The sequence below is a fragment of the Chrysochloris asiatica genome, unplaced genomic scaffold (genome assembly GCF_000296735.1).
Source record: "Chrysochloris asiatica unplaced genomic scaffold, ChrAsi1.0 scaffold00272, whole genome shotgun sequence".
NCBI classification, from domain to species: Eukaryota; Metazoa; Chordata; class Mammalia; order Afrosoricida; family Chrysochloridae; genus Chrysochloris; species Chrysochloris asiatica.
In genome coordinates, this window is record NW_006408790.1 from 2,631,212 (window position 1) to 2,644,145 (window position 12,934).

Here is a 12,934-nt window from a genome sequence, read left to right on the forward strand (position 1 = left end):
AATAAATAAAAATAAAAACACTCAGGCATATACAATAATTTATACCACCAAAGGGCATATTCTGCAAGTGTGCCTCATGGCCACCACAAATTTAGAGCCCTCAGCTGCTCCCCCTCTCCATGACCCCATCTCTGCCTCTGTCTCTGGCGTCACTACTTCTCTGGATAAGGTCCCACATTCTGCTTATGTTCTTCTCCCTTGATGGTCCTAGGGTCCTCTGTCTCTGGACTGTAAGATTAACTGCTCCCTCATTTTTGTTACAAAATTTCTACCTTTTCAGTTGTGACAGTCGCAATTAGTCATGATAACAATTACACACTATTGAATCACATGAATCTTATCCCCATCTCTTTTAACCAGACCCTTCTAGACAAGATGATAACTATTCAGTGGGGACTCTTTCTTCCCCCACACACTCTTAAATTAATCTCCCTCTTGAAACCTTATAAGCCAGTCACTTCATACCTTTATCACCCCCTCATTTTAGGCAGCCAATATCTAAGTTGCCCGTCCCTATCTACCCTGTGTACAGAGAGGCTTAGCTTTGTTTGTTTTTTACTTTTTATTGTGAATTGGGTGCAGGTTTTCAGAGCTGATCAAGCTTCCATCCAGCCGTTCATGTGTGTTTTATTACACGCTATGACATCACGTCCATCCTTGTCTTCCCTAACACTCTGAACTCTGTCCTTGGATAAATGCTGCCCTTCTGAGCCCCAATGACTGAGTCCCTAAGGAGTGAGTACCCCCTAATGTTGCTGTTCCCATTCTAGACCTTCTGCTGTTGGCTGGAAACTGAACCCTGGGAGGCAGGAGGCGCGTTCAAATCCTTGCCCCATGATGAATAAGGACCCTGCCCTATCTGTTAGGGGGATTAAGGACCCTATCCTATCTATTAGAGAGACTAAGGACCCTACCCTATCTATTAGGGAGACTAAGGACCCTACCTTATCTATTAGGGAGACTAAGGACCCTACCTTATCTATTAGGGAGACTAAGGATCCTACCCTATCTATTAGGGAGACTAAGGATCCTACACTATCTATTAGGGGGGCTAAGGACCCTACACTATCTATTAGGGGGGCTAAGGACCCTACACTATCTATTAGGGAGACTAAGGACCCTACACTATCTATTAGGGGGAGTAAGGACCCTACCCTATCTATTAGGGAGACGAAGGACCCTAGCCTATCTATTAAGGAGACTAAGGACCCTACCCTATCTATTAGGGAGACTAAGGACCCTACACTAGCTATTAGGGAGACTAAGGACCCTACCCTATTTATTAAGGGGACTAAGGACCCTACCCTATCTATTAGGAGGATTAAGGACCCTACCCTATCTATTAAGGGGACTAAGGACCCTACCTTATCTATCAGAGTTTGTACACTTCGTAGGGTTCCCACAGAGGCGAGGTGTATCCATAGAACTGCAGGACAGCATCTGGCCCAGCACCACTGAGCAGTTACCACCAACCCCTCTGAGAGATTGTGCAGCAAGTGACCACGAGAGCTCTCGTGTCTGAGTCATGTGTTCTGAGTTAGGGAGAGACAACACTGAGCCCGCTGTGGCCATTTCCTTTTCGTACAGTGACTCTGTGTATTCCTTCCATCTTCTCTTAATGCTTTCCATATCATTCAATAATTTGCCCAGAGAATCTTTCAATAACGAAGTCTAGGCTTGAATCTTTTCTTCAGTTCCCCCAGCTTGAGAAATGTTTTGCGTGTTCTTCCCCTTTGGTTTTCTGACTCCAGATCTTTGTGCATACAATTCAAAAATTGTAATATTTGACTTTGTCTTCTCGAGCTGACCTTTGAAATTTTCTGTTCAGCTCTTGTACCTCCTCATTTCTTCCATTTGCTTTAGCATCACTGTGCTGGAGAGCAAGTTTCAGTGTCTCTTCTGACATCCATTTTGAGCTTTTTCTTCTTTCTTGTCTTCTTTATAATTTTTTGCTTTCATCTTACATGATGTTCTTGATGTCATCCTACAACTCTTCTGGTCTGCAGTGTAATGTATCAAATCTGTTCTTCAGATGAGCTCTGAATTCAGGTGGGATTTATTCAGGCTCATATTTTGGCTCTCGTGGATTTGTTTGGATTTTCCTCAGCTTCAGTCTGAATTTGCATAAAAGCAATTGATGGTATGTTCCACAGTCTTCCCCGGCCTTGTTTTGACTCATGATATGGAGTTTTTCCACCTTCTCTTTCCACAGATGTAGTCAGTTTGATTTCTGTGTATTTCATCTGGTGAGGTCCATTTGTATAATCTTGTCTTATGCTTTCTAAAGAAGGTATTTGAAATGAACAAATCATTAGTTTTGCAGAATTCTATCATGCGTTCCCCAGCATCATTTCTGTCACTAAGGCCATATTTTCCAACCACTGATCCTTCCTCTTTGCTCCCAACCTTTGCATTCCAATCACCAGTAATGATCAATACGTCTTGATTGCATGTTTGATCAATTTCAGATTGAAGAAGTTGGTAGAATTCTTCTATTTCATCCTCACTGGCTTTAGCGGTTGGTGCGTAAATTTGAATAATAGTGGTATTAACTGGTCTTCCCTGTAGGCACATGGATATTATCCTATCACAGACAGCACTGTACCTCATGACTGATCTGGATATGTTCTTTTTGACAATGAATGCAACACCATTCCTCTTCACATGGTAAACCATGTGGTTGTCAGTTTCAAAATGGCTAATACCAGTCCATTTCAGCTAACTAATGCCTAAGATATCGGTGTTTATGCGCTGCATTTCTTTTTTTTTTTTTTTTAATGTTTTATTGTGAATTATGTGATAGTTTACATGGGAGAACATCAGTCTTACATTCATTCTATTGTATACCGTCTCATTGCCATGGTTACAATCCCCTCCGTGCAATCCTTCCCCTGTACCCCCCAGGTCTTCAGCACCCAGTTGCTCTCCCTCTCTGGATCTAAAGTCCCCAGCTGCTCCATCTCTCCACGTCATCATCTCTGGCTCCATTTCAGGCATCACTGCTTCTCTGGGTAGGGTTGCATTTCATTTTTGACAATTTCCAATTTTCCCAGATTCATACTTCATACATTCCATGTTCCAATTTTCAGTGGATGTTTACAGCTGTTTGTCATCAGCAAATGAAGGTCCTGCAGGCTTTTCTCCCACGAGCTTAACTCCTTTTGCGTCATCACCATCAACTCTACTTTGAGGAGGCAGCTCTTCCCCAGTCACATTTTGAGTGCCTTCCAACCTAAGGGGCTCGTTTTCCGGCACTGTGTCTGACAGTGTTTCTCTGCTATTCATAAGGTTTTCAGTGACTAAATATTCAGAAGCAGTTTGTCTCTTTCTTCCTAGTCTGTCATCATCTGGAAGCTCATCTGAAACCTGTCCAGCAAGGGTGACCTGGCTGGTATTTAAAATACTGGTGGCATAGCTTCCAGAATCACAGCAACTCACAGCCACCACAGTACGACCAACTGACAGACAAATGATGGATATATGTATGTATACACACACATACACACACACACAGAGAGGCATATTTATGTCTAATGCAAGTTCATTACTAGGGAAAGGTGATACGTAGACTCAGTGAGATCATGCATCTGGGATAAACAGACATGAGACCATGGCGCTGCTATAATTGTTTAAAAACCTATAAGAGAAGAAAATGAAGGCTGATTCTGAGTTTGGTACTACATGTCTTCGGCTAGGTTTTCTAGAGACGCAAAACCAGTGAAACAAATACATGTACTTGTTAAGTTCCATTGGATCGGTTCCAACTTTTAGCCAGAAATAGAGCCAGAAGGCTCCTTCGAAGCATGACGGACAGACTTCATCCATCATTCATCATACATATTATTGGGAGGGACCAGCCCCTGGAGGACATCATGCTTGGTAAAGTAGAGGGTCAGAGAAACAGAGGAAGACCCCCAGCGAGATGGATTGGCACAGGGCAGTGGTGCTTGACTCGAGTTTGCAGTGACTTTGAGGTTGGGGGAGGACTGGGCTGTGTTGCGTTCTGTTCTGCATGGAATCGATGTGAGTCAGTACCGACTTGCCGACACCAAACAGCGGCATATAAAGACCATTTTGTTTCACGTAAATGGCTCACAAGTGCGGTGATGGAGAATCCCAGGTACAGACCCATCAGGGAAACATCACGAGCTTTTCCTGTGTGTTCATTATAGTAGGAGCAGGTCACACCCCCTGGGAAGCATCATTTCACTTGATTGGCTGCTCATGGCCAATCATCATAGAGCTAACTCTGCCGGAATAGTGGATAGCCACATCTCAACTCCCTTAGTACTGGGAATCCTGGCCCATTTGAGTTGACACAAAACCTCAACTATCATCCCTGTAAACTGGGTAAGAGTGTGACCTTGAGAATCGCCTAATGACCTGGGTTCAATCCACCAGCTGCTCCAGAAGCGAAGGCTGAGTCGGTGTGTTCCCGGGGTCACTGTGAGTTGGCGATGACGCGCTAGCAGTGGGTTTGGTTGGACCATTCATCCTGGCTCGTGCATGGACATGGGCACGTTGGCTCACCTCACAGAGCCTCGCATTTCTGACTCTGAAGTAGAGGTCAACGATACAACACCTGGAAAGGCCTTGGCGGGCTCGGGGTTGGTCCCTCCACCACAACACGAGCTACTGTAGCGCCATTGTCTGTACACAGCCACCTGGAGTCGCTCGCTCGTTTCATAGCAGACACTGAGCTTTTACAAACTGAAGTTTTGTGGTAACCCTGCATTGAGAAAGTCCACCGGCGCTGTTTCCCTGCAGCCTGAATCACTGTGTGTGTCTCCCATCTCAGATGTTTTCATCTTGGGTCCATGGAGGCCTAGGGTGGTGCTGTGGACTGCAAGGCTGGTGGTTCAAATGCCAGCCACTCCTGGAAGCCCTACACAGGTCACGATGGGTCGGAACTGACTCGACAGCACTAAACACCAGCTTGCACGTTGCACTGACCACAGTTTATGTGATACTGACTCTTACATGCACTGTCGTTGTTGACCATAGTGACCCTGAATAGGGTTTCTGAGGGGCCAGCGGTCTCCAGTTAACTGTTCAGTGTTTATCCTACAGCGTAACAGCAGCACGACTTTTGATGCACCGGGGTGGCTGGCTTTACTGAGGTCGTGGCTTTCCTGGGGTGTTTGGCTGAGGGAGCAGGCTGAGATGATAAGTAACCTGCCCCTGCTCCCTCAGGAACACACATGACGGCTGGGCTCAGCGGTGGGTTTCAGGGACTCATGCTGCTGTCTTTTCTAGGTGACTACCCGGCACCAAGAGCCGTCCTCACGGGCCATGACCACGAGGTTGTCTGCGTTTCTGTCTGCGCAGAGCTGGGACTGGTTATCAGTGGTGCTAAAGGTTAGCAGTCGTTTCTTTCTTTTTGGATCTTTAAAAACCATACTATTGATGCCCAACAATTGGCCTGGATTCACCTGGAATAACAGGGCAAGAGGAAGTGTCTGGAATAGGAGCAGGATGGAACACGTGACTAATAGCCTCCAGGAACACCCAGGACTATCGGGAGCCCAGCAATCATTGTTGAATGTTTTGATCAAAGATTCTATGAAAGAATTCTGATCAAAGTGGGCGGGGGCAATTCAGAACAGAATTTGAAATTCCCATGGACTCCAGACTTCCTGGAAATATGAAGGTTGAATGAGCCACTGAAACTTTTGTCTGAGATAAACTTGAAACCTTAAACTCAAAATGTCCCCTGAGGTCCCCTTAAAATCCAACAGTAGTTTAGCTTAACTTCTAGTGAAAGGTCTGCCTGGGGCAGTGTGCTCCTTTAAGAACTCTTTGTAATGGGATCAAATTGACAACAGCAACTTGAAAGATTAGAACTTTGGGAGCGTTTGGGAGCCGGGTGTTGATATGAATGAGGGTGGAACAGTCCAGAAAAGGAGGATGAGAATGGTTGGGCAGACTGAAGAGTGCCCTCGGTGTCGCTGAATTTAAGTGCAGATGCTGTTGAATTGGTGTATGTTTGTTGTATAGTCTCAACAATAAGAAACGTAGTCAACTTAAGGGGTAAATGCCCTATTTTCTGTCTCAGGCTAACCATCGTGTCTTTAGGAGTGTTCCTGGGAGCTGCTTCGTTGTAATGTGAATACGTGCTAGTAAGGACTGAGGAACACAGGCAGCTCTGTGCCAGAGTCCAGGTGAACTGAATGGCAGGGCTGGACAGTCATCTGATGCAGTAGCTTCCTAAGATGACACACGGTGGCTGTGGGCAGGTTCCTCACTAGGCCACAAGTTCTTGCCGTGATGACGTAGTGACCATGAGAAAGGAGACTGCTTTATAGATCCCTCTAACTGTGGAGGAAGCATAGTCCCAGGAAAATTGAATTTGAATTCAGATCCATGAGGAGTGTGGGTGGTACAGCAATTCAGCTCTCAGCTCAGTGGAAGGTTGACAGTTCAAACTCGTCCTGCAGCTCCTAGGGAAAGACATGACCGTGTGCTCCCATAGAGGTGACCGCCGGGGAGCAGCGCCGTCCTATCACATGGGGTCACAAGAGTGACCAGTTCTCCAGGGAAGGTCCCGAGCCAGGAAGGAGCTGGTGAGGGTGAGGGTGAGGGTGAAGGCCAGCAGCTGTCCTCTATGGCAAGTGTGGGAGTGGCCACTGGAAGTATTCAAACTGATGTGGCGTCAGAGAGCTTGACTGGCCGCTGTATGGAGAATGGGCAGACTGTCTGAAGTTAGAGACCGTGGTTTTCATCTGACTCTCTAAGAATGTGTAACCAGAGATGGGTACGTTGGAGGTATTCAGTAAGGTCTTTTAATTAAAACGAACAAACAAAAACCAATAATACTTGTCACATTAGTCTATCCTGTTGTTGTGTGCCTTCTCCCCTGCATAGGCAGCTGGATTTGAACTGCCGACCATGCAGTTAACACTGTGCCTCCTCTGTTCCTCTGTCCCGTAAGCCCGGGCACGTGGGGAAAGTGGTGACATCAGAGGCGTTCTCTAGTTGTCTCTCTTTCCCATAATGCACATCTTCTACTTCAGTAATCAGGGAAATGTAGGTATAGAGATGTATTACTACTTGTCGCCTCTATTAAAGAAATTAACTAAGAAATGAAATTTATCCTGATTCTTTTTGACTGAAATTAAACTGTACTGACCTATTATTCTAAATAAGATTTTTTTTTAATTATTTAAATTTTAAATGATTTCACTTAACTGTTTGGGGCAGAAAATGTTTTGTCTTATCAGCGTTTCTACAAGGGATAAAAAAGACACTTGGCACACACCATGTCACTGCACACCACTTCTGCATTCTCGCTGTACCGTTCGTTTAACAACAAAAAGTGTTTCTGTCGTCTAAATTACATGTTAAGGTACACAGTCCAAAAACACAGAACTTACTATGTATTTAATAGCAACATATTTATGTGGTGCAGCATGAAAATTTGGGTGTTGCAAGAGAATATTGACAACGCTTTTGATAATTTTCCCAAAATGTGAAAGAAAACGTTCTAAAATATCGTGTAAGGAGAAAATGCTTGGGACATGGGTCATTTATTCTCACATAACCAAAATTGTGTCCTTTTATGAGAAATGTGATCTCATGAAGGAAGAGACTGTCTGTTTACCTAGATAGCAAGTTAGGAAAATTTGTGTATGTGTATATGCATGCATGTGTACCTATCTGTGTGTGTATGTGTGTACTATGCATGTGTGTGCCTGTGTATTTGTGTGTATGTGTGCATATGCACATGTGTACCTGTGCATGTGTGTGTCTTTGTATGTGTTGTGTGCCTATACATGTGTGTATATGCACATGTGTACCTGTGTGTTTGTATGTGCTTCTATGTATGTGTGTGTGCCTATAGAGATATATATGAGTATCTGTGTATGTGCACACATATACCTGTGTATCTGTGTGTGTGTAGGGGTGTGTGTGTGTGTGTGTGTGAAGACACTGTAGAAAGTTCATGGAAAATATCCAGGATCTTTTACTCCCATTTTTCCATGAACTTTTTGAAGCCCTCTCATACATGTGTGTATACATATACATTGTTGCTGTTCTGACTCAGAGTGACCCTGTGTGGGATTTCTGAGAAGCAGCTAGTGGGTTTGAACTGCCAACCTTGCAGTTGGCAGTCCATGCTGATCCTACAGCCCCACACCAGAACTCCATGTATGTATATCTGTGTCTGTATGTCTGTGTCTGTACATCTGTGTATGGACTTCTGGTGTGGCACTGTAGGATCAGCACTGGAGAGTGAACCGCAAGGTCAGCAGTTCACACTCAGCAGCTGCTCCAAAGACACCCTGTACAGGATCGCTATGAGTTGGAACTTACTCAGCTGCACTTAACAACAACAACACATATGTGTATATGTGTGTATGTGTTTCTAAGTGTATGTGTGGGGGTATGTGAACATAATGTGTGTAGGTATGTGTGTACATATGTTTGTATACGTGCATACATATATAACCGGTGTGTGTGTGTGTGTGTACATGGGAATATGCGTGTTTACATGCGTGCGGTGTGCATCTCTATGGGTGTGTCTCTGCATGTCTACATGTTTAAATGTGCATACATGTGTACATGAGTTGTGTGCATCTATGTGGGTGCGGGTATGTCTGTGCATATCTACATGTTTAAATGTACATGCATGTGTACACATGTGCTGGTACGCATCTATGTGTGTATGTGCCTATGTGTTTAAGTGTGCATTCATATGTACATATGTGCTGGTGTGCATCTATGTGGGTGTGGGTGTGTCTGTGCATGTCTACATGTTTAACTGTGCGGGTTTAAACGTACGTGTGTGCTGGTGTGCATCTCTGTAGGTGTGTGCATGTTTACATGTTTAAATGTATGTGTGTCTACATATATGCTGGTGTGCATCTCTGTGGGTGTGTCTGTGTGTGTTTATGTATGTAAATGTACATGTGTGATTGTACATGTGTGCTGGTGTGCATCTATGAGAGTGGGTGTGTCTGTGCGTGTCTATGTGTTTAAATGTACGTGTGTGTACATTGTGCTTGTGTGAATTTCTGTGGGTGTGTCTGTGTGTGTTTATGTGTTTAAATGTACTTGTGTGTGTGTACGCGTGCATATGTTATCCGTACTTTCTCTGAGTACTCGCCATGTAAGCAACACTCAGTGCTGGGGCCTGGCTGGCAGACCTTTCTTCTCCATCTCCTCCGATAAGTGTGTGCATGCCTTCGGCTCCAGATGCTGATTTGCCCGTCAGCCCTAACTGTCTGTCGTCCACTCCGTAGAGGGCCCCTGCCTGGTCCACACCATCACTGGGGACCTGCTGCGAGCCCTGGAAGGGCCAGACAACTGCTTCTTCCCGCGCCTGATCTCCGTCTCCAGTGAGGGCCACTGCATCATCTACTATGAGCGTGGTCGCTTCAGCAACTTCAGCATCAACGGAAAACTCTTGGCGCAGATGGAGATCGCTGACTCCACTCGGGTAACCGCACCCTCGGGGTGTCCCTGAATACAACCAGAGAGACTGGGTCCCAGCAGATGCCCCCGTGCCCTGGAGATGGGGTCCCCAAATATAGTCAGAAAGAGTGGGTCCCAGCAGATATCCCCGTGTCTGGTGAGTGGGGTCCTGAAGGCATCATTCTGAGTGAAATGAGTCAGTCACAGACAGACACACATTATGTAATTCCCCCTGAAATGGACTCTCTGGGACAGACACGTGTGTAGAGACAACGTGGTGGGGGGAGGGGGGGAGTGAGGGCCCGCATAGGCGGGTGGGGCAGCACCATGGGATCAGGGTAACGCTGCACCGCGTGATCAACATCGTATCTCTGAAGGTTACACCTGAAGAATGTGGAAATGTCTAATGTTTGTCACATATATAGGAGGGGGCTTCAAAACGTTCATGGAAAAATGGAGTTTTCTTTTCATTCAATTTATCCATAGACTTTCTGAAGCCCCTTATATTTACCAAAATGTACATCTTCAAAAAAGCACGTCACTTCACACAGATTGGTCCTGAGTGGGTCTGAAGTTCACCTGACTTCAAGTCACTGTAGGCCGGGGACCCCACCTCTAACCAGGCGACTTCAAGTCACTGCAGGCCAGGGACCCCCACCTCTGACCGGGCTGAGGCACCTGCTACCACAGGACCAGAGATCAGACGCTCAAGGAGATGGTTTTGAGTTCCTGTCACAAATCTGCCTCTTAGTGTCCTTACACCACACAGTCCAGCACTTCCTGGTCGAGGACCCTCACCTGTAGAAACGAGACAGAAACGGGAGCCACACTGGCCAGTCCAGGGTTGTAAATGAATGAGCTTCCATATTGCTACATTTGGGACTAACAGACATGTTACTTCCTTCTCAAGTCATTCCTGGATTCGGGTGATGATGGTCTGTTTGGGACATCAGTTATTTTGTACCTTAATTTGGTTTTAATAAGCTCCTCTGAGTCTGTAAGAACTGTAATGAAATCCACACTGGAAATTGCGTGGAAACCCCGACCGATGTCGGCCTGTAGAGGGTGGAAACTCTGGCCAGGTGAGAAACTGCTGTCCCCTCTTCCCCCAAGGCCATCCTCCTGAGCAGTGACGGGCAGAACCTGGTGACAGGAGGGGACAATGGCGTGGTGGAGGTCTGGCAGGCCTGTGATTTCAAACAGCTGTACATCTACCCTGGGTGTGACGCCGGCATCCGAGCCATGGACCTGTCCCACGACCAGAGGTGAGCAGGAAGGACAAGGGCTGAGCTGAGCTGAGGAAATGCATGAGAAGCAGAGAAAGGCAAGATGAGATGCAGGCAGGATTCAGGCAGGTGCATTGTCAGGTCTAGGACACTGAGCACCGCGTCTCTGCCAGGGGCTGGAGGCCACGTCCAGCCCTTCCCGCCAAGGCACCGTCCAAAACCTCAGTTCATTGTGCGCTTCTCCATCTCTCTCCATTTTGGGAGAGGATTTCATTATTTCCTCCCATTCAGTGAAGAAAATATCAAATCTTAAGCATTGAAGTTGTAAAATATGAGCTAAAACTCTACAGTATCGACATGGTGTGGGTTTCTCCTTTCTTTGGCCATATACTTAGTAAGAAATAGTACAAATCCAAACCATGTTTAGTAAGAAATCAGGAAAAGTTGCTAAGCAAGTTTTGTTTTCCATCTGTATGCAGTATTCCTCATAGGAGAGTTGCTTTCAAACGATCTCATGTACTAAGACATACAATCATTTTCACAAAGCATCTTCACAAGATGATAAAACGATACTGAAGGCATTTGAAAACAGGGTCATTTAATTTCATTTGGGAGGAGGGGTGTTTGGTCACTTGCTGGTTTGATTTTGGGTTGGGTTTGTGCTCACACTGGTCTGAAAGCGTCCCAGCAGGTAACGTAGGCTGAGTACTGGCTTGTGTACAGCTGTTGGGGCTGTTGGCTGGTGCAGATGATGTGCGCCCACTCTGCAGATGCTTTCTGTCAGCCCCAGGGGCCGGCCATGGGGCTGCTAGCCTCAGATTCCACGGTCCAAACCCACCAGCCACTGTGTGGGAGAAAGATGAGGATTCATAGTCTCAGAAACCCTGGGGGTCATTCAGTCTGTCCTGTAGGGTCACTGTGAGCCACACCCACCAGCCGCTCACTCTGCGGGGGGCAGGGGAGATAGGACAGTCGGGTCCCATCACGATGGCAGCCTGGACCCCCTTGCTTTGCTGCTGTATCGTTGGGGGTTTACTGTGAGACAGGAGCGGCTTGACCACAGCACACTGCTAGGAGTCATGTATGGGGCTCACACCCCACAGTGCTGCAGGTCCACAACAGAACACCACCCTCAAAGCTGACGCCCAGTCCCCGTGCTGTGGCGGCCCCGGCACTTCCTTGGGGGGTGGGGGGGTGGGTGGTCTTCTTTACAGCAGCGCATTACCAGGCCTTAACTCCACAGTGTGTGCGCAACCCAGGGACCATTCTGGTTTCCACCAAACCAAAACCCAGAGCCATCCAGCTGTTTCCAACTCCCTGTGACCCTGTAGAGGCCTCGGAGGCTGTAGTTGGGCAGGAGCAGATAGCCTCATCTTTCTCCCATGGAGCGGCTGGGGGGTTTGAACCGCTGACCTTACTGATCTTAAGATGCTGAAAATCACTGCGATGCCAAGGAGATAGGCAGGGTCAGAGGGTCTTATCTCCATAGGGTCTTCCTGTGGAGAGGTGGCCGGCAGGCAAGACTCCAGATGGGGGGAGACGGAGGAGCAAACGGCTCAACCCACTGCCGTGGACTAGTCCACTCACAGGGTCCCTGTAGGCAGAGCAGACGCCTGGCCCTCACACTGGACCAAGGACCGCCCTGCCCCTAGTCTGTGTCCTCAGAACCCGGGCTTGGGGAGCGTGGAGATGGTGTTGTCTGGTGTCTAGGATCAGCTCTGACCCAGGCCCCTAACCGCTGTCTCCTTTTGCAGAACCTTGATCACCGGCATGGCGTCTGGTAGCATCGTAGCTTTTAATATAGATTTTAATCGATGGCACTATGAGCATCAGAACAGATACTGAGGAGGAGTGAAGGGCCAAGGGCACGCTGAAGCGGAGCACAGTGCTTGGCTGGAAAGGCCGTGTCCCTGGGGAAGCCCATTCCGTGGCCTCGTCTGCACACCCCATCACACCCAGCAATAGCCGTCAGCACCTCTCTGACTTCCCGTCTTCTCACGACCGAACACCAGCTGTTCCGCAGCCAGCTTCCGTCATGTACATTATAGGAATTAGGAGATGTTTGGGTCATTATTTCATATCTCGATGTTTCCTGAGAAAAAGGTGGTCGGGCGCGCCACAGGAGACTCCTGACCATGCGGAGGAACCTTGTGTCCCGTGTGACAGAGTGTGAGCTCTGAACCTCACCTGCATCTCATTCCCAGCCTCTTTTCAAGCTGAGAAAAAAAGAAAACAGAAAACAAAAAACAACCCCGTTTGATACTTTGTACATCAGACACATCTTCTTTAAAGGG

At 47.0% G+C, this 12,934-nt stretch overlaps 1 protein-coding gene across 1 annotated transcript in view; it reads left to right on the forward strand.

Annotated features, from left to right (window-relative positions):
• The window catches only part of NBEA (neurobeachin), an 822,532-nt gene extending 810,047 nt beyond the window's left edge, over nt 1–12,485 (forward strand). Inside the window, exons 54-57 of the mRNA XM_006874376.1 lie at nt 5,257–5,358; nt 9,243–9,439; nt 10,528–10,679; nt 12,395–12,485. Of these exons, the coding sequence (XP_006874438.1) occupies nt 5,257–5,358; nt 9,243–9,439; nt 10,528–10,679; nt 12,395–12,485 (542 nt within the window). The remainder of the gene's footprint in view (nt 1–5,256; nt 5,359–9,242; nt 9,440–10,527; nt 10,680–12,394) is intronic.
• Nucleotides 12,486–12,934: the final 449 nt, after the last annotated feature.